The sequence below is a fragment of the Eubalaena glacialis genome, chromosome 9 (genome assembly GCF_028564815.1).
Source record: "Eubalaena glacialis isolate mEubGla1 chromosome 9, mEubGla1.1.hap2.+ XY, whole genome shotgun sequence".
Classification (NCBI taxonomy): Eukaryota; Metazoa; Chordata; class Mammalia; order Artiodactyla; family Balaenidae; genus Eubalaena; species Eubalaena glacialis.
This window is the reverse complement of record NC_083724.1, coordinates 85,060,197-85,083,203: the sequence shown is the minus strand read 5'-3', so window position 1 is coordinate 85,083,203 and position 23,007 is coordinate 85,060,197. Positions and strand designations below refer to the sequence as shown.

The 23,007-nt window shown below is 41.7% G+C and overlaps 1 protein-coding gene across 1 annotated transcript in view; it reads right to left on the bottom strand.

Annotated features, from left to right (window-relative positions):
- Positions 1–13,554: 13,554 nt before the first annotated feature.
- Positions 13,555–23,007, bottom strand: part of NTRK2 (neurotrophic receptor tyrosine kinase 2) — a 379,554-nt gene continuing 370,101 nt past the window's right edge. The window contains exons 19-20 of the mRNA XM_061200555.1: positions 14,710–14,868; positions 13,555–13,832 (exon numbers count right to left, since the gene is read on the bottom strand). Coding sequence (XP_061056538.1) covers positions 13,647–13,832; positions 14,710–14,868 — 345 coding nt within the window. The 3' untranslated portion in view covers positions 13,555–13,646. The remainder of the gene's footprint in view (positions 13,833–14,709; positions 14,869–23,007) is intronic.

Genomic DNA, 23,007 nt, shown 5'->3' with positions numbered 1-23,007 from the left:
GCTGCTTCCCAAAATATCTCTTTAAAAAGACGTGAGAAGGATGTGGAGCCAGTCGGTAGGATGGTGGAGGGCGGACTGTGTCCCCAGAGGGCAGCGGGTTCCCAAAGCCAGGACTGAAGCGGAGTGGGGGGGAGGGGAGGACCCACGTTGGGGATAGAAATGGGGAGCTGTTTACAGGTTTCCCAGATTCTTTCCTATCATCAGTTTTCTTATTTAGGACTGATCTCCTAAGCGGAATCTGGAAATTGGTGGAGACAACTAAAATCTGGAGAGTAATGTGGTTTGCTTTTCATTCTTACTATTGACACAGCAAGGCTAGGAAAAATATTTTATTTTGTAGATACTTAAAATAAAAATGAACATCCTTTATAGTGTTTGATTATAGTTGTTGAACCTCATTTGTGGGGCGGGGGGAGGGGGGTAGTAAGAAATAGGCATGCTGTGGACACACACCCATGCCTACAGGCACACGGGCCGCTGTGATGAAAATGCCTGCTTCACCTGCAGGGAGCCGAAGAAATAGAACATTAGGTCCACAGCTGAGGGTCTCTGGAGGTTAGGAAACCCAGTGATGAGACTTAGCACTGCTCCTAACAGCTACATGACCGTCCGTGACCCTTCTGTGCCTCAGTTTCCTTATCTGTAACCCAACAGGGTTGAGCTAGTCCATCCCCAAAGTACACTCCAAATCTCCAACTTTATTGGAGTCTACATCTAGTCCCACCTTCTCTCCAGAGCCAGGGGACAATGTCATATCATTTCTTTGTGGAGGTTTTCAATTCTTTCCTGTTAATTATCTGATTGATTTCTGCATTTTGTATTTTTTCCAATATCTATTCAAATTACTTGTTGCTGGAAGTCCTGAAGAGTAGATTTGCAAGTGAAGTGACTTACTTTTAAATTTTATTATTTCCCGTTTTGTTACACTTTTCATACAATACATAATGTGTTCAAAAATCCACTTTTAATAGTATCACTTTTTTTTTTAACCAAAGGAAGAGGATGGAAGGAGGCAGGGGGTTCAGGATATATTGACATTATATCCTGATCTTATAAACAAGAACTAATAATCTGGGGAGTTTTCCTTAAACTCACTGGCTGTATGATTATGTGTTGTAAAATTCTATACTGAATTAGGAAACTCACTTTCTAGTTCTGACTCTATCTTCAGCTTCTGGGACCATGACCAGACCCTTCTCTGTAAAATGAGGAAAAAGCCCGTGCTCCAATCCTCATAGGAATGTTAGGAAACAAAATGCCATAATATATGTAAATGCACTTTGGAACGTAGAAAGGGTGCACAGAATGTTCTACATTCTTTTCACTGTGTGCCTGGGAAATTTATTCATTTATTCAGCAGGCATTTTCTGAGATGCTGCTGCCACCAGGCCCTTGTTAGGTATTGATTCACATGGCACATACCCATGGTCAGTGTCTTCCATCGTCTGTCCTGGCCCACAGTTCTGGGGAGAGGGACCTTCGATTACTACAGATAACTGAATTCTCAACAACTGCACCGTCTGAGCACTAGACCTTCTCCCAGGCTGAACCTTTGCCCAGTATGAAAAATGCTCTTAAATCACTCCCACGAGTGTCTGTCTTACTGTGTTCTCGAACACTCCCAGTGACACAAACCTCAGACACTTTATTTCCTGTGTTAATGAGTGCCAGTGCCTAATCATTGTACAAGCAGATGTTCCTCAGCAAAAACAAATAAAATTAAGCCTGTCTTTAGGTTAGCAAACACCTCCCACCCTGGGCTGAGCAGGCAATTAAGCAATGCTTTTCACCTTTTTTTCTCATCAGAGACGACAAAGCTCTCTGTCCCCTGGAACACCCAAGCCCCCTCATTTTCCTTGTTTTTGAAAGCATCCTGGAGGTTTTGGATGGACCTCGGATATAAGGGCTGTGAGGAGCATTAGTTGTCTTGACATCACTGAGAACTTATTTTATCAGTGGAGAGGAGGAGACAAACCTTACTTTTCATCTTTCTGATCCCGTTAAAAGTTAATTCCTCCTTGTGCCAAGAATGAGCTGAAGCCTGGAGGACAAGGGAGGGAAAATGGGACTCGTGGGCTGGACATTAGCTTTACCAGGCAGAGCTGGGTTCCTTCTTTTGTCCTGGGTATTTGGCAAATGTTCCAGAGTTTTCTGTAGGGGGATGGACATGGGAGGAAGAGCACAAGGAAGTCGTAAAGGGATGCCAAGTAATAATGAATAAGAGTTATTCTGTGTACTCCCAGGAGCTCTGAGCCCATGGGAGGCAGATGTCGTTTCAGCACCAGGAAGCGCTTGCTAAGGAAGCTTTGTAAAATGCAAAATGGCCTGGCGGTGGGGGGAGGCTGGGGGGGTCTTCAAATAAATTCCCTTTCACTAGGAATGGACCCCCTGGCAAGGGTGTCCACAGGATTGCCCTCTGTGGCCCCTCCAGCCCTGTGAATCTGTGATGCTGTAGGAGCTCCAGGAGAACCATTCTGATCTATAATCAGCCCTCTACCCTAAAGCCAGAAAGGCCACTGATGGTCTCCAGAAAGTTTTGTCCCTAAACTAAGAAAGCATTGAATAACTTTGCAAAGTGCTGTTTAAAGTCCACTCTAGAAAAGTCCCCAGGTCCAGCTGAATTGAACAAAAATAACTGTCATCCTAAAGATGCCACGATTCTTTTTATGCTTTTCCATTTGGCCTCATTGCCTGATTTCCAGCAAGCATGGAAGGAGGTCCTCTCTGAGGGACCCTTAATCTCTTACTTCTGAAGATATGGATTCTATTTGAAAGGGAAATGGCTTAGCTGTCCAACTGAAAATAAAAGCCTAGCCATTTTTATTTTCACTCATGGTAGCCTTGCCTCTTCTGGAAGCTTGTCTGGGGTCCCCAAACTAAGTCAAGAAGAAAAATCACTCTCCTTTCATGTGGGAAAATTTGAAGTCATTTACACTAATAACTTACTTTATGGTTTCAAAACATGGATTAGCTCACCTGAAGCTGGAGAAAAAGCCCATATTAGATAGTTTATAAATAAGATAAATTATCATTTATATTTATATTTCAATAGTTCTAAGGCTTAGGAAGGTTAAAATGACTTGCCTAGGGTCACACCGCCTATTTCTAAGCATCAGTCTACTGTAACTACCTGCTTAGTTTCCTGACCTCTTATCTCAAGCTCCTTAACATTTGTTCATTCAGTCATTCATTCATTCCTCTGTTCACTCATTTCAAAATGATTGAGCACCACCTATGTGTCAAGAGTCAGCCTAGATAGTGAACCAAAGACACTGAAATCACTGCCTGTGTAAAATTTACATTCTAATTGTAGGAAATGGCCAACAAAAATTTTAATAAATAAAAATAATAATATTGTCACACAAACAAAGGTAAATGGCCAGATACTGCATATAGCACACCTGCTGGAGTGTCATGATTTGGGGGAAGACTCTTGGGGACAGAAACAGTAGCTTGTAGCTGTGTTCCCAGTTGCCCATCACTCTCTGCAATTGCACATGACAATCCTGTAGGACTGAATTTAGGCTCCTGAAGAGGGATCCTGACCCTGGGGCTGTGGGACTTTTAAGTTGCATGATTAAGAGGTACCGGCTCCTCCCCTGTAGTGATCTCGTGCTAGCATTTAATAGCAATATGGCAGAACTTGAACTCCAACGCATCCAGCCAGCTCAGTTCTCATGGTCACAGGCTGGGTCCAAGACTGGTGGTTGCTCTGCTTGTTATAGCAAGCTAGCTGCAGGATGCTCTTCATCAGAATCCATGGTTGGAGAACCACCATGTTCTTCTGCCATAATGGGGAGCTGGAGCCCCAACCTTTCAGTTGATCAGGACTGATTGATTGATTGACTGATTGATTGCTTTCAATACTGGGCCATAACGGGTTTCCATGGAGCTTGGCAGAAAACTTATTTTCTGAGAGAACGTGTAGTTAACTACTTAACTCCTTGGATACTGATGATTTGCTTTTTAAAACTATCTAGTGCTCCATCTAGCATTCTTGAAAGTTCTAGGCCCTTTTCGGTCTGGCCCATTCTCTGCTGAGTCATGTCCTAGGCTAGCACCAGGTGTTTCTATTTGGATGGTTGAAATTCTGGGGCTGAGCCTTATCATCCTCTAGAACAATAATTCTCTACCTTAGCTACACATTAGAAACATCTAGAGGATTTGCACACACACACACACACACACACACACACTCACAAGCCAGCCTATGTCTTGTCCAATGCAGACTAATAGAAACAGGGTGAGGCTTTGGCTTCTACATTTTTCAAAGTTCTCCAAGTGATTCTGATCCACAACAAGAACTGTTCTTGCCAGAAAAATAGCACTATGTGAAGAGAATCCTCATCTAAATGCAGGAAGAAAGCTTTGAGATTTCCAGGGAAGATGGAAGACGGAACAAGTACACAAGGCTTCCATCTTGTTCACATACACATGCTCAGTGAAATATAACAAAATGGGAAAAGAAACAGAAAAATCTCCAGAAGCCAAAGGAAACTAAAAGCCAAATTAAGGCCTCGTGACTCATCTTGAGAGTAGATAGTCATCATACCTAGTGGATCGAGTGTGAGGAGGTGGTGGCCCTTGGGGGGAGGCTGCAATGTGTCGGAGGACATCTGTCCTAGAGGCAAGGCTCTCAGCTCTGGCACCAGAGCCACTGGATTGTGATGGACAGTAAATACGAAGCCCTTCTCATATTTCCTGGGTATCAATGAACCTTGAGATCCAAAGGATACCCTAGGAAGGGGAGGCACACCCAGTAATTGCTGAAATTGGTTTTGCCCCTGCAGGATGTGGACTTGAGTCAAATATGGCCTGATTTAAAGGAAATGAAGAAAGCGGCATTTCCCACGCATAGGCTGGTATCTACAAATCCATACATACCTGCTACAGGAGAAGAGGCTGTAGCTGTCCATAGGGAGGTTGTTATAGCATCTGTGTGACTTTAAAATCAGTGTATACAATGTGATGTGTATGTACAAATATAGCCTATACACTAGAAGTGATTAGATATCATGACGTATCTAGTGATACACGGATGTACTATAGATGACATATGCAGTGCCCATGTGAGAGGTGACTTTAGTAGTTAACTGGCATTTAAAATAATGTTATCAATATCACATGGTTTGCTAATTAGGATAAGGGACATAGATTTTTGTATGTATGTGAAGTGGCTGATCCTGAAGAGTGAATACTTAGTAGAATTATTGTACAAGTGTCATCATTCCTGCATGAAGGAGGCAGAAGAATCCGGCAAAGCCCAGCTCTCTAATGCCAGGAATGCAGCTCTCAGTGACCAGAGCTCCCTGGGTCTTCCGTTGTCCCTCCCTGTCACCTGAACAGAGGCCAGGCTGGTCCTGGCATTAGTACATCTTTGCATCTGTGATTTCCATGCAAGGTCAGGCAAAGGAAGTTTCTTGACCTACATTGCAGGCTTGTAATAAATCATTGCTTGTTGGATGAATTTGGTCTGAACCTGGCAATCCTTGTAAAGCACCACCTGTAGATGGCAGGTGGGATGGGATGTTTAGCTCTCATATAGCTCTAACCATGGGAGCCTACTGAAGATGCTGACATTCGGGAAATGCAGATTCGCAGAGAGGTAGTCTCACATCACTGAAAGCCTCAGAACCCGCTGCTAAGCAGCTGCTTCCACTGTAGGCTCACTCTCCCCAAGGCTGATGAGTGGTGGGAAGATGGAAAAGGAGCACTGGGTCTAGGAAAGCACCAAAGACCTTGCCAGATTTGGGCTTTGGCTTGGGACCAAATTCTTACCTCATCCCTAGTGACTGAAATCCCTACACTCCAGGTTTAACTTCCTAGAAACTCTCTAGTCTCCTGGAACCTTGAATCTTGGCATTAGCTCCCACTGATAAGCCCATTCCTAGGGCTGGGATGTTGAATTGTTTTTACCAGTCTCCGAGGGGCCTGGAGCCCAGACTCTCAACACCATGCCACGTGGTGAGCCCAAACCCCAGCTGCAGGCTTCCGTGGGCCAGCCAGGTGCCTGCATTTCTGCCTGTTGCCTGGAGTGGAACCCCCTGAGTTCCTCCCTTGTTTTCAGGATTAAATGACTACCTTTCTGGCAAGTAGTAAACACTACATTTGCTGGTCAATTTCTTTTGACCTAACTTTTTGGCAAGTTCCTTAACTCTCAGTGCCTCAGTTTTCTCATCTGTAAACTGGGGATAATAATAGTACCTACCTCCCAGTGCTGACATAAGAGCTGGGTGAGTTAACATACTGTAGAGGTTTAAATGGTGGCCTCCAAAAAGAAATGTCCACGTAGTAGTCCCTAGAACCTGGGAACATGACCTGATAAGGCAAAAGAATGAGGAAGAGCTTTACCTGGATTATCCCCGGTGGGCCTTAAATGCAACCACACGTATCCTTACAAGACACACACACAGAGGAGAGGACACAGGAAGAAGAGGAGAAGGCAATGTGGCAGCCAAGGCAGAGATTGAAGTGATGTGGCCACAAGCCAAGGAACATCTGGAGCCCCCAGAGGCTGGAACAGGTAAAGAACAGATTCTCCCTGAGGGTCTCCAGAGGGAGTGCGGTCCCGCCGACACCTCAGTTTCAGACTTCTGGCCTTCAGAACTGTGAGAGAACACATTTCTGTTGTTTTAAGCCACTCAGTGTGTGGTAATTTGTTACAGCAAAAACACAACATACATAACACCCTGGCATGCAGTAAGCATTTGTTTTATTAGTCAATTAGGTAAGGATGCCTGTTTGAATGAGGTTGTTAATCGCAATACCTCAGAAGTGTTGTTCCTAGCCAAGCAATTAGGAATCCTCAAGGGTGAACTAAAAAAGTGTATTTGAGGGAGAAAATGAGACAGGGTCTACAAAACAGCAGGCAGGGTTCTGGAAAACTTGACTTCAGGTTTGGAATTTAACTGATTACTGATTATAAACACACAAATAATAATATAAAAACGTTGTCTGGTAAAGGTGTGGATCTTTAATAATCCAAATAATCCACTGGCCAAGGCATCAGTGGTTTAACTTTTGTTCTTTAATCCTGTTTCTTTGAGTGGGATACACACTTCAATCCCACAGCAACAACACATGTTCGTACTTGGATTTTTAGACGAGTTATTTTCCCCCCTTACACAGCTTTGAATTCCCCAAGTCTCTGCTGAGTTTCAACTGGATTGTATTTTTTTTAACTCAAGGAAAATATACCTGAGCCAGTAAGAGGGGTTTTCATGGGCAAAGTTCTTGAGGAGTTTGATTTGAGGACAGCCTGTTGGCAAACTCTACATTCCTGAAGCCTCCATCAGGTATGCTGCCCAGAAGCCTTCTGTGCCTCTCAGAGGAGATGGAGGGGAAACGGTCAGACAGTGGGAAACACGGCTGTGACTCTGAGAAATGCAAATGTGGGAGGACTGCTCTGATGGCCAGGAAGAGACAGGCTGCCGGATCCTTGTGAAACCACCCTTCTTTTGTCCTCCTTCACCTTTTAGGAAACACTGGTTAACAGAGAGACCGAGAGGATGTGGCATTTTCTATTTGGCTACTTCTGCTCCTGGGTCATCATGATTCCCAAAGCTGCCCCAACCCTAGGCCACGATTCACAACATTTCCTTTATGGTAGGTTTCTTAGGTCTGATCTGTTAGAAATCCTGGTGATTCTGTCTGCTCACCCTGTGCTGTCTCACATGGTAGTCATGAGCCCCGTGTGGCTATTTAAATGTAAACTAATTGAAATTAAATCACATTTAAAATTCAGCTCTTAGTCCCACTGGCCGCAGGTCAAGTGCCTACTGGCCATATTGGACAGTGCAGATAAAACATTTCTATCATTGTAGAAAGTTCTACTGGACAGTGAAGTTCTAGTTATCCAAGATAGAAGGTGAAAATGTCAGGTTATGGAGGGATCAGCCAGGGAACTTGTACTCTCGTTGCTTCAACTGATGAACACGGCAGGCACCTGCAGTGACCTTATCTAAAATACATACATACGGACAGACACACAAAGAGCACACCATGCCTTGTGAAAATTCTAGTAATCATCATGTCACTTTTAGTGTCTCTTTTAGAGGATGTTATTTATTTTAAGACATCATTTTTATTAAATACACTGTAGTACAAGAGACTTTCCATGTCAGGTTGAGAGAAGCTGGTCACATGATTTACAAACAAAACTTTTTTTTTTTTAAACACTGATATTCTGGTGTCACTTTGAAATCAGCCAAGATGCAGTGGGTCTTAATAAAGCAATGGACCTCCAAACAGATTGCAAAACAAGAACCAGTAAGTATCAGCACAGAGACGTCACATTAAAAGGAAAATAAAGCAAATGAAAAGGGAGTTTCAAATACCAGGTCACAATTAAAGGGGCAATATATCTTCAGAGAGATATTGAAATGTGTGTGTGGATACGGCCCGGATATATACAAACATCTCTCCATGTACAGAAGCAAATGCAGAGACTGTCCACACCTCTAGGCAGATTTGTTAGTGATGGATAATGATTAATGAACGCAGGGAGCAATATTTCACCATAATTTGGTCATTTATCAAGGGATTATATATTCAAAATCCACATTTAATTCAAAGACCTTGTGTTTAAACATTTCCAGTGTTTTTTTTGTTTTTGTTTTTTTTTTACATTTTTAAAGCAATAGGAAGATATACAACTTGCAAAATGTAGGCCTTTACATTTCATTTTCTCCAAAATTTTTTTCCAGTTCAAACCTGTGGCAATTAGCAGCTTTAGTTATGCTTGCTCCAGCATGTTGGACATTCGGCCAACTTTCACTCAGGATCATTTTTGTTAATGTACAGACCAAAGAAATAAAACAAACACAGACCTGGCCTAGAATGCATAGACTAAAAAAAATGACATCCCATGTTTTCCCATTGTGTCTCCTGAGACGTATGTTAAGATGGCAAAAGAGTTGCTTGGTTGCTCTTGTGAAATTCACAGTGTTTTGCCTGCAACACATATACATATATATATATATATTTTTTGCTTCGCTTTGTGTCTGTGATGAATGGAGCAAAGAAATATATATATAAATAAATAAATACATAAATAAAGGTAAAAGAAAAAAAAGGAAATAAATACAAAAACTAAGGATATTCGAGAACCTTTGACTTATAGCAGCAGTGATTCATTCTAGCCCTGACAAACAAGAAAATACCCCTTCATATGCTGTCATACTTTGCTACCAATCCCTCCCACCGCAAATTCTTTAGAATATCATTTGCTGTCTCAACCTCGGAGTCTCAGCATCCCACCATTACGAATTGTGAAGAAACTGCTTTAACTGCTCACTTAGCCATCTGAGTAGTTGGGTCACTGGTCATCCCCCTCGTGAGATTTTCTGTAGCAGTGATATAGGGCCAAACCGAAGTTCATCATTGGAAACAAAAGTCCTCAAATGGGAAAAAAGAAAAGAAAGAGCAAGAGAATTGAGACTATGTGTGTCTGCAGTCATTTGTTTAATTAGATACACAATTTAATGTTATTGGCATTATAGAAGGTCCAATTTACAAAAGGGTAAGTTTAAAAAAAAGAAGTCTATTCCTGACCAGGGGATCCTGTTGTCATGGCTCTTTGCAAAGGCCAGCATTTTACACTGCTGCCTCTTGCATTCCGCTAGGATGTGGAAATTCCTAAGAGTCACTCGCCTCGCAGTGGAGTCTTGGATTCTCACCTTTGGCCTTCAAGACACTGGGCTCCCAACACTCCACTTCTCTTCTGGAATGCTTGGACTCTGAACACAAGTGTAAAGGGGTCACAGTGGGACAGGTGAGCATAATACAAATAAATGTGCAAAAGGATTTAAAAAAAATCAGTTTTCCTTTTCTGGACCTTTACATAAGGAGATATATTTCCAGCTGCATTTTCCTTTGCAGGGAACCAGAGGAAGGACTCAATGTAGTGGGATGGTTTTGATTTAGTTGTTTTGGGAAGCACATTATCTTAAATATGTCTTCCACCCATGCAGTATTGCAGAGAGTCGAAAAGTGTGATGGGGTCCTACCCACATGGAGAAAGGAAGCACGAACAGCAACATGACATTAAAAAAGTTTTGGTTATTTAGCAGATTTTAAGCAAATTATTCATACTGCACCCTACTTATAATTATCTCTATTACTGTGTGCCTATAAATTTATACATAAGCTCACAAACACACTATGCATGTGTGTTTGTCTATGTATAAATCAAGTATTTATAACACACATATAAATACATGGAAATACCACAGGGAGCGCTGATGTGAACACATAATATGAATTCTGATATAGTCTTTTATAGCATAGTTCAAAATGTCTTCTAAATAATCCTGATTATGACATTGGTTCATTGTACAAGGATTTTGCTGAAGCTATGAGCATGATTATATGTCATGAGATCTCAGCTGCTTGCATCTCACATATTTCATTTTGCTCTTCTAACTTCATATCCTGCTTCATGAATTGGTTAGCGTGCTTTCTCTCCTGGACTGCTTGTGTATATATTAGGGTCTCTAGTGGACCAAATCATGAACTTCAGAGTCAGAGTACTTAGATTAAGTCCCAGAGGTGCCTGGAGAGTACTAGCATGCCATTTAACTTCTCCAACTCTCAATTTCCTCACCTCTAAAAAATGGGAATAATTTGCCAACATATGTGAAAAGTGTTTGGAAAACTATTAAACAATGTATAAATGGAAGCAACTGTCAGGATGAGTTCAGGCTAGAAAATTAGGTTTGTCACCACTCCCGTCGTAGTTTTTAACGAATTTGATGGCAGGCCCTATTCTGTGATCTTTACACTGCAAAATGAGGATACCCCTTTTCTAAAAATTACAAGAGCATGAGAAGAGGGGATTGTGGAGGAACAGGGACGGAGACTTGAAGATAGTCTGTGGTTCATTCAGTTACTTTAAAAGCAATCTGGGATTCTTTCAATGCGAGACGTCTCTGTGATCAGTACATACTCTTGAGACAACAGAGGGAAAAAATGAATAATAATCAGCAATATAAATAACTATAAAACTTTGCACTTGCATAGAACCTTTCATTTCAAGACCTTGAGGGACTTGTCAGAAGGTAAAGAGAAATTTTTTTTTTTTTTCTTTTTTCCTTCAGAGGAAAACACAACACTGGAAGGGGAAGGGAATGCTCCCATCCTCTCATCTGCTTTAAACAAATCCTTGCTCTAAAACTGCACAGCTCTCCTTGAATTTGATCCCTTAGAGTATTACCTCCTTTGCTCTCTGTTAAAATAAAACAAGTAACTTGCAGCTTCTTCCCCCAGAGCAGCTGGCCAGTCGCACAGAATAACAAACCTGTGTAGGTTTTCAGGTCATCACTGATGGAATCTAGAAAAGTTTTGTACAAATCTGCCTCTTCTTACTGCTTCACAGGGTGCCACAGTGTTTTAACAGTACCATGGGCCCTTAATAGGATATATACGTGCAGGTATATATCATGGAGATATGGCTTTCGTTATATTATTATGTGTGTTCTGGAGGGTTTTTGGTCACCAACAAAGAGAACAATTCAACTCCCATGTCTCATAGGCAGCGCAGAACCTGAAAGGACTATGTGGATCGCCTTGTCCAACCCCCTTCACTTGACAGCAGATGCTACTGGATTTCCTTTTGTTCTCTGTTAATGGACACTTTCGATTTTTTGAGAACTGGCTTTCAACGTCTAGAATGGAAAATAAGGTGCTTCAGTAACTAAGGGCACAAGCAAAACTTAAACAGAGCAATTGCACCTTCAGAAAAAAATATGAAATAAAATGACTTAAGTTGAATTCAAATCACTCCCTTTCAATCTGGCTCGTGTTATAAAGATGTCGAGTTAGCAAAATTCCCCTCACAGAGGGTAGCAAGTTTTCTTGAGGAACAGAAAAATTTTTCTTCCTTGGTATAACTGATCACCCAGATAACTGTAAATTTCTATTTAAATTTACAACCTCTTTTCACAAAACCCGTGGCTATGCCCAGAAGCACACCTCCAAAGCTTGGCCTGGGCACAGCGTCCCATGGGTATGCTGTGCCTAAGTTTTTATTTTTACTTTCTTTTAAAATGCAGTGAAAAAAACAAAACAGCATATTGACAATGGAGTACATTTAGAATGAAACCACTCTCCCAACCAGAGCCCAGAGCAAGGTCTCGGCCTGTGTACACTGAACATCAATGCCTGTGATACCCCCAGGGTGGGTGAGGTCTCCTGTCCCTTGGGGGTTGATTTTGCCCTTCCCACAGGGCCACAGTGGGTGCGACATGGTTGAGGATATCCAGGTTTCAGGGTCCATATTTGTTAAAACCCATCACCACCATACGACCCAGAGACATTTATACTCAGCTGATGAATTCCATTAGCTTCCCCTAATTATATAAGTTATACCTTTTATGGATCTGCTCTACATATCTGGGGCACGACGTCTGGAGCGGTAGTTTCTGCACACAAGATATTTTTATCGACAAAGACCATGCACAATTTTGCTTGCACAGTTAAAAGGACGGGTGGGGTGGAGGCTAGGGGTTGGAAGGAAGTGCTATCTGAAAAGTTCAATGTAAGAGAAACTTGCCTCCAAATTTAGAGCTTGTCCTATCTTTTCCAAGTCCTTGGCTTTCCCACCTGACCCTGAAATGATCGCTGGACAAGAATCCACCTACTTTCAACTGAACTTGACATAGGCTCAGTGGATAACACTTGGAAAAACAAACCAGTGCCATCACCGTGGCCTACAAAGACAAGACTGTCGGAACGTGTGATGTGCCATCTTGCCTCCCGGAAGCCATCTTTTCTCTGTACTACACTCTAGTGTTTCCAGTGATGGGAAAAGAATAGTCCATGGCACAGAGTTCAACAGTCTTTTTACTCCTCAGAAATGTCCTCGGGGGAAGGTGCCGAATACATTCTTCCCAGCTAACAGTCGCTGGGTTTTCTTAAGTTGGGACTGACGCCAGCCGATCCCAATGGTTGTCTTTGTTCTTCCCATACTGCGGTTTATAATAAATCTTCTTTCTCTCTGGTTTTAATCTCCCATAGATAAAGGCTTCCCAGATTGAACACAAGTTTTCCTTTTTCATACACAGGCTTAAGCCATTCCAAACAATAAGAACAGTAATAATAATAAATAAATAGAAGTGAATCCATAGAAACTTTCGATGTCTGTACAGCAGAAGTGACAAAGTTTAAGTCAAATATTTGTTTTCCCTTTTTTTCATCCACATCAAAGGCAGGAATACAACAAGGCATTGTTAGTTGTGGTGGGCAAACCGGAGTGTCTGCTGATATAACAAATTAGGTTTGTTAAGGCCTTTGTCTATGCAGAGTTAATAGTAATGTAGAAGCCAGATTGATTAAAAAAGAAAGGGTGAGGATTGTGAAGCAGGGAAGACAAAAAACAAAGGAAAGAAAAACAAACCAAAAAAACTAGGGAATAAACCAAGGGAGATGGAAAGAGAGAAAGAGATAATGCCAAAAAGAAGTCCATACTGTGTCTACGGATGGAGAAGTACACATTGCTTCCCTCGGAAAGCTTCTCGGTGTCTTTGTAGTTAATACTGTCAGAGTGAAGAACAGCAGATTGATGGCATCCAGCGGCAGTTAAAAGACGTTCATCCTCTCGGCCCAACTGAGGAGGTGCTTTGGGAAGGATTGGTCTGGGGGAAAGGGCCCTAGCCTAGTATATCCAGGTAGACCGGAGATGCCTTGGCCAAGTTCTGAAGGAGGGTGTGGATGCCCTTGATGTTCTTCCTCATGTGGGGCTCTCGCTGCCAGCACCCCAGCATCAGCTCATAGACTTCCTGGGGGCACGTTCGAGGTCGCTGCAAGACTCGGCCTTGAGTGATGCATTCTATCACCTGGACAGGACGGAGAGCAAAGATAGGGTCAGACCAGAGGGAAAACAATGTGGATACAATAAATGTCAGTACAAAGAGAGGGCTGCTTTAAAGAAACCCACTCAGTGTTTACTTTTTTTCAGAGGCAAGAGAGTGACTGTTCTAGGTTGGTATATCATGGTTAATTTGATGGGTTTATATTCATTTTTCAAGCCACACTGATTTCACCAAACTGGTGGAGAAATAATTCATCTATATGGAATGCTCCCAAAGCACACCCTGGAATTCCAATGTTTTACTGGCCTGAGATGGGACCAGGGTCACTTTTGTGTCAGGGCACTGACTGGCCAGGGAACCCCAGGGTACAGAAATGAGCAGTCATTTTGGATAATGGAATTGGATAAAAGACAGACGTGGGCCTGAAGAAGTGAGATGCTTGACCAAGAAGTGATGCCTCAAATATAGACATATTTGCAAACAGATTAGAAAAGGAAAATAAAATGCTTGAGTTTTTCACTAGAAGTAAATGTTCTAGTGAAATGTGCAAAAAGGAGAGAAGCTTGAAACTTTATTGGAATAATACCAAAAAGCTAGGTGGACTCTAAGGGTACCGGAATGCCACATCTGCTATCAATTTACTAGATGAACAGCACGAAATGACTCTTGTGTCCCAATGCCAGAGAATCACAGGCGCGTCAGCAAACGCTGTGCTTTTCTCTTTCTAGAACTCTTAAATTTGGAGAGTGACTATACTTTGGCCATGAAATTTAGATACATGGCAGGGCGTTTGGGAGGTACTTCTCCCAACAAAGCCACATGAGAGCATGTCCTGAATTCCAGCCCGGGGATGCCTCTCCGTGTCAGCTCTCTAGGGGTCTTGGTGCCACCCGCCACTCACCTCATTGTTCGACAGCTGGTACCAGGGCTGTTTGCCATACGTGAAGATCTCCCACAACACGACCCCCAGGCTCCAGACGTCACTTTCGGTGGTGAACTTCCTATACATGATGCTCTCTGGAGGCATCCAGCGAATGGGCAGCATCGTGTGGCCACCGACCTGGCAGAAAAGGGGTAAAAAAGGTGGCATCAGTTCCCACCATCAGGAGAAAAGGTTTGGAAGGGAAATGTGGGGGACATTTTTTTCCCTTTCCTTTATTTGTATTTATTAATTTTAATTGTTTATAAAACATAAGGGAAAGACGATTGGTTTATAATCTCAAGCAACAGAGACAGAGGGCAAAGAGTGGTCAAAGGATTTTTCTCACATTTTTGCAATTCTCTCTTTCTCAAAACTAGACAGGAGCAGAGATGGTGATTGGGTGGATATTCATCCTGTATAAAACACAGACACACCTACTTTCTGGTATGAGGATGACTTGATCTTGTAATTAACAAGATAACTTTGGTCAGGATAACAAGTAGAGAGTTTTGCATCCAAAATGACCCACCAAGGGACTCTGCTTCCTTAGCAAGGCCGGAGATTCCTTCCACTTTAAAGTGTCAGGAGAGCGCACAGAGCTGCCTTGAACATGCTTACCACAACCCAGCAATGGGCAGGGCAGAAATGATTATTCGCATTTTACAGAAGGAGCAACTGAGTTTCAGGTTGCTATGGACACAAAGAAGTCCAGTCTTTGGACTTTCATCTACTACAGGAAACTTCAACTGAGCTTATTTACAAAACTAAATAAGTAGGAGGAGCTTCAAGATGGCAGAAGAATAAGACACGGAGATCAGCTTCCTCCCCACAAATACATCAGAAATACATCTACATGTGGAACAGCTCCTACAGAACACCTACTGAACGCTGGCAGAAGACCTCAGACCTCCCAAAAGGCAAGAAACTCCCCACGTACCTGGGTAGGGCAAAAGTAAAAAGAAAAAACAGAGACAAAAGAATAGGGATGGGACCTGCACCAGTGGGAGGGAGCTGTGAAGGAGGAAAGGTTTCCACACGCTAGGAAGCCCCTTCGCGGGCAGAGACTGCGGGTGGCGGAAGGGGGAAGCTTCAGAGCCACAGAGGAGAGCGCAGCCACAGGGGTGCGGAGGGCAAAGCGGAGAGATTCCCGCACAGAGGATCGGTGCCGACCAGCACTCACCAGCCCGAGAGGCTTGTCTGCTCACCCGCCGGGGCAGGCGGGGGCTGGGAGCTGAGGCTCGGGCTTCGGTCGGATCGCAGGGAGAGGACTGGGGTTGGCTGCGTGAACACAGCCTGAAGGGGCCTAGTGCGCCACGGCTAGCCGGGAGGGAGTCCGGGAAAAAGTCTGGAGCTGCCGAAGAGAGGAGAGACTTTTTCTTGCCTCTTTGTTTCCTGGTGCGCGAGGAGAGGGGATTCAGAGCACCGCTTAAAGGAGCTCCAGAGACGGGCGCGAGCCGCGGCTATCAGCGCGGACCCCAGAGACAGGCATGAGATGCTAAGGCTGCTGCTGCGGCCACCAAGAAGCCTGTATGCAAGCACAGGTCACTCTCCATACTTCCCCTCCCGGGAGCCTGTGCAGCCCGCCACTGCCAGGGTCCCGTGATCCAGGGACAACTTCCCCGGGAGAACGCATGGCGCGCCTCAGGCTGGTGCAACGTCATGCTGGCCTCTGCCGCCGCAGGCTCGCTCCGCATTCCGTACCCCTCCCTCCCCCGCGGCCTGAGTGAGGCAGAGCCCCCAAAACAGCTGCTCCTTTAACCCCGACCTGTGTGAGCGAAGAACAGATGCCCTCAGGCGACCTACACGCAGAGGTGGGTCCAAATACAAAGCTGAATCCCGGGAGCTGTGCGAACAAAGAAGAGAAAGGGAAATCTCTCCCAGCAGCCTCAGGAGCAGCGGATTAAATCTCCACAGTCAACTTGATGTACCCGCATCTGTGGAATACCTGAATAGACAACGAATCATCCCAAATTGAGGAGGTGGACTGTGGGAGCAATGATATATATATATTTTTCCCTTTTTCTCTTTTTGTGAGTGTGTATGCGTATGCTTCTGTGTGAGATTTTGTCTGTATAGCTTTGCTTTTACCATTTGTCCTAGGGTTCTGTGTGTCCGTTTTTTTTTTGTTTTTTAGTAAAGTTTTCAGTGCTTGTTATTATTAGTGGATTTGTTTTTTGGTTTGGCTGTTCTCTTCTTTCTTCCTTTTTTTTTAATTACTTAAAAAAATTTTTTTTAATAATTATTTTTTGTTTTTTATTTTAATAACTTTTTAATTTAATTTAATTTTATTTTATTTTATTGTATCTTTTTCTTTCTTTCTTTCTTTCTTTCTCCTTTTTATTCTGAGCCATGTGAAGGACAGGCTCTTGGTGCTCCAGCCAGGCATCAGGGCTGTGCCTCTGAGGTGGGAGAGCCAAGTTCAGGACATTGGTCCACCAGAGACCTCCCAGCTCCACGTAATATCAAATGGTGAAAATCTCCCAGAGATCTCCATCTCAATGCCAAGAAGCAGCTCCACTCAACGACCAGAAAGCTACAGTGCTGGACACCCTACACCAAACAACAAGCAAGACAGGAGCACAACCACACCCATTAGCAGAGAGGCTGCATAAAATCATAATAAGGTCACAGACACCACAAAACACACCATCAGACATGGAGCTGCCCACCAGAAAGACAAGATCCAGCCTCATCCACCAGAACACAGGCACTAGTCCCCTCCACCAGGAAGCCTACAAAACCCACTGAACCAACATTAGCCACTGGGGGCAGACACCAAAAACAACGGGAACTATGAACCTGCAGCCTGCAAAAAGGAGACCCCAAACCCAGTAAGTTAAGCAAAAAGAGAAGACAAAGAAAAACACAGCAGATGAAGGAGGAAGGCAAAAACCCACCAGACCTAACAAATGAAGAGGAAATAGGCAGTCTACCTGAAAAAGAATTCAGAATAATGACAGTAAACATGATCCACAATCTTGTAAATTGAATGGAGAAAATACAAGAAACATTTAACAAGGACCTAGAAGAACTAAAGAGCAAACAAACAATCATGAACAACACAATAAATGAAATTAAAAATTCTGTAGAAGGGATCAATAGCAGAAGAACTGAGGCTGAAGAATGGATAAGTGACCTGGAAGATAAAATAGTGGAAATAACTACCACAGAGCATAATAAAGAAAAAAGAATGAAAAGAACTGAGGACAGTCTCAGAGACTTCTGGGACAATATTAAATGCACCAACATTTGAATTATAGGGGACCCAGAAGAAGAAGAGAAAAAGAAAGGGACTGAGAAAATATTTGAAGAGATTATAGTTGAAAACTTCCCTAGTATGGGAAAGGAAATAGTTAATCAAGTCCAGGAAGCACAGAGAGTCCCATACAGGATAAATCCAGGGAGAAACACACCAAGACACATATTGATCAAACTATCAAAAATTAAATACAAACAAAAAATATTAAAAGCAGCAAGGGAAAAACAACAAATAACATACAAGGGAATCCCCATAAGGTTAACAGCTGATCCTTCAGCAGAAACTCTGCAAGCCATAAGGGAGTGGCAGGACATATTTAAAGTGATGAAAGGGAAAAACCTACAACCAAGATTACTCTAACCAGCAAGGATGTCATTCGGATTTGACAGAGAAATTAAAAACTTTACAGACAAGCAAAAGCTAAGAGAATTCAGCACCACCAAACCAGCTTTACAACAAATGCTAAAGGAACTCCTCTAGGCAGGAAACACAAGAGAAGGAAAAGACCTACAATAACAAACCCAAAACAATTAAGAAAATGGTAATAGGAACATACATATGGATAATTACCTTAAATGTAAATGGATTAAATGCTCCAACCAAAAGACATAGACTGGCTGAATGGATGCAAAAACAAGACCCATATATATGCTGTCTACAAAAGACCCACTTCTGACCTAGGGACACATACAGACTGAGAGTGAAGGGATGGAAAAAGATATTCCATGCAAATGGAAATCAAAAGAAAGCTGGAGTAGCAATTCTCATATCAGACAAAATAGACTTTAAAATAAAGACTATTACAAGAGACAAAGAAGGACACTGTATAATGATCAAGGGATCAACCCACGAAGAGGATATAACAATTTTAAATATCTCTGCACCCAACATAGGAGCACCTAAATACATAAGGCAAATACTAACAGCCATAAAAGGGGAAATCGACAGTAACACAATCATAGTAGGGGACTTTAACACCCTACTTTCACCAATGGACAGATCCTCCAAAATGAAAATAAATAAGGAAACACAAGCTTTAAATGATACATTAAACAAGATGGACTTAATTGATAATTATAGGACATTCCATCCAAAAACAACACAATACACTTTTTTCTCAAGTGCTCATGGAACATTCTCCAGGATAGATCATATATTGGGTCACAAGTGAAGCCTTGGTAAATTTAAGAAAATTGAAATCATATCTAGTATCTTTTCTGACCACAACGCTATGAGACTAGATATCAATTACAGGAAAAAATCTGTAAAAAATACAAACACATGGAGGATAAACAATACACTACTTAATAACCAAGAGATCACTGAAGAAATCAAAGAGGAAATCAGAAAATACCCAGAAACAAATGACAATGAAAACAAAACACGATGACCCAAAACCTATGGGATGCAGCAAAAGCAGTTCTAAGAGGAAGTTTATAGCAATACAATCCTACCTTAAGAAACAAGAAACATCACAAATAAACAACCTAACCTTACACCTAAAGCAATTAGAGAAAGAGGAACAAAAAACCCCAAAGTTAGCAGAAGGAAAGAAATCATAAAGATCAGAGGAGAAATAAATGAAAAAAATGAAGGAAACGATAGCAAAGATCAATAAAACTAAAAGCTGGTTCTTTGAGAAGATAAACAAAATTGATAAGCCATTAGCCAGACTCAACAAGAAAAAAAAGGGAGAAGACTCAAATCAATAGAATTAGAAATGAAAAAGGAGAAGTAACAACTGACACTGCAGAAATACAAAGGATCATGAGAGATTACTACAAGTGACAAATGCCAATAAAATGGACAGTCTGGAAGAAATGGACAAATTCTTAGAAAATCACAACCTTCTGAAACTGAACGAGGAAGAAATAGAAAATATGAACAGACCAATCACAAGCACTGAAATTGAAACTGTGATTAAAAATCTTCCAACAAACAAAAGCCCAGGACCAGATGGCTTCACAGGCGAATTCTATCAAACATTTAGAGAAGAGCTAACACCCATCCTTCTCAAACTCTTCCAAAATATAGCAGAGGGAGGAACGCTCCCAAGCTCATTCTACGAGACCACCATCACCCTGATACCCAAACCAGAAAAAGATGTCACAAAAAAAGAAAACTACAGACCAATATCACTGATGAACATAGATGCAAAATTCCTCAACAAAATGCTAGCAAACAGAATCCAACAGCACATTAAAAGGATCATACACCATGATCAAGTGGGGTTTATCCCAGGAACGCAAGGATTCTTCAATATACGCAAATCAATCAATGTGATACACCATATTAACAAATTGAAGGAGAAAAACCATATGATCATCTCAAGAGATGCAGAGAAAGCTTTCAACAAAATTCAACATCCATTTATGATAAAAACCCTCCAGAAAGTAGGCATAGATGGAACTTTCCTCAACATAATAAAGGTTATATATGACAAACCCACAGCCAACATCGTCCTCAATGGTGAATTACTGAAACCATTTTCACTAAGATCAGGAAAAAGACAAGGTTGCCCACTCTCACCACTATTATTCCACACAGTTTTGGAAGTTTTAGCCACAGACATCAGAGAAGAAAAAGAAATAAAAGGAATCCAAATCGGAAAAGAAGAAGTAAAGCTGTCACTGTTTGCAGATGATATGATAGTATACATAGAGAATCCTAAAGATGCTACCAGAAAACTACTAGAGTTAATCAATGAATTTGGTAAAGTAGCAGGATACAAAATTAATGCACAGAAATGTCTTGCATTCCTATACACTAATGATGAAAAATCTGAAAGTGAAATTAAGAAAACACTCCCATTTACCATTGCAACAAAAAGAATAAAATACCTAGGAATAAACCTACCTAAGGAGACAAAAGACATGTATGCAGAAAATTATAAGACACTGATAAAGAAATTTAAGATGATACAAATAGATTGAGAGATATACCATGTTCTTGGATTGGAAGAATCAACATTATGAAAATGACTATACTACCCAAAACAATCTACAGATTCAATGCAATCCCTATGAAACTACCACTGGCATTTTTCACAGAACTAGAACAAAAAAATTCACAAATTGTATGGAAACACAAAAGACCCCGAATAGCCAAAGCGATCTTGAGAAAGAAAAACGGAGCTGGACAAATCAGGCTCCCGAACTTCAGACTATACTACAAAGCTACAGTAGTCAAGACAGTATGGTACTGGCACAAAACCAGAAATATAGAGCAATGGAACAGGATAGAAAGCCCAGAGATAAACCCACGCACATATGGTCACCTTATCTTTGATAAAGGAGGCAAGCATATACAATGGAGAAAAGACAACCTCTTCAATATGTGGTGCTGGGAAATCTGTTCAGCTACATGTAAAAGTATGAACTTAGAACACTCCCTAACACCATACACAAAAATAAATTCAAAATGGATTGAAGACATAAATGTAAGGCCAGACACTATGAAACTCTTAGAGGAAAACATAGGCAGAACACTCTATGACATACATCACAGCAAGATCCTTTTTGACCCACCTCCTAGGGAAATGGAAATAAAAACAAAAATGAACAAATGGGACCCAATTACACTTAAAAGCTTTTGCACAGCAAAGGAAACCATAAACAAGACGAAAAGACAACCCTCAGAATGGGAGAAGATATTTGCAAATGAAGCAACTGACAAAGGTTTAATCTCCAAAATTTACAAGCAGCTCATGCAGCTCAATATCAAAACAACAAACAACCCAATCCAAAAATGGGCAGAAGTCCTAAATAGACATTTCTCCAAAGAAGATATACAGATTGCCAACAAACACATTAAAGACAGCTGAACATCAGTAATCATTAGAGAAATGCAAATCAAAACTACAATGCGATATCATCTCACACCGGTCAGAATGGCCATCATCAAAAAATCTACAAACAATAAATGCTGGAGAGGGTGTGGAGAAAAGGGAACCCTCTTGCACTGTTGGTGGGAATGTAAATTGATACAGCTACTATGGAGAACAGTATAGAGGGTCCTTAAAGAACTAAAAATAGAACTACCATACGACCCAGCCATCCCACTACTGGGCATATACCCCGAGAAAACCATAATTCAAAAAGAGTCATGTACCACAATGTTCATTGCAGCTCTATTTACAATAGCCAGGACCTGGAAGCAACCGAAGTGTCCATCAACAGATGAATGGATAAAGAAGATGTGGCACATATATACAATGGAATATTACTCAGCCATAAAAAGAAACGAAATTGAGTTATTTGTAGTGAGGTGGATGGTCCTAGAATCTGTCATACAGAGTGAAGTAAGTCAGAAAGAGAAAAACAAATACCGTATGTTAACACATGTATATGGAAAAAAAAAAAGATCATGAAGAACCTTGGGCAAGACGGGAATAAAGATGCAGACCTACTAGAGAATGGACTTGAGGACACGGGGAGGGGGAAGGGTAAGCTGGGACAAAATGAGAGAGTGGTAGCGTATGTATGTCCATATATACACTACCAAATGTAAAATAGATAGCTAGTGGAAGCAGTCGCATAGCACATGGAGATCAGCTCGGTGCTTTGTGATCAGCTAGAAGGGTCGGACAGGGAGTGTGGGAGGGAGGGAGACGCAAGAGGGAAGAGATATGGGGATATATGTATATGAATAACTGATTCACTTTGTTAATAAAGCAGAAACTAACCCACCATTGTAAAGCAATTATAGTCCAATAAAAATGTTAAAAAAAAAAAGTAAATAAGTAAGTATGGTTTTTGAAAAGCCCATTTTAGTAAAAACACCAAGGCTGAGGCATTAGATAGCAACAGCATTAGCACAGGCAAAGAAAACTTTGATCAAAGAGACTTGTTTATGATTTCCTACTTTCTGGAGAAAAACTAACAAAAACTAAATATATTCCATATACAGGTTTGTAGCCTATCAAGGCTGTCTGATTTTTAAACCAAGATAAGATTTCTGCACAGTAGCCCAATGGGTGGCAGGTCCTACTTTTCACGCTGGTGAACCCCAGCACTACC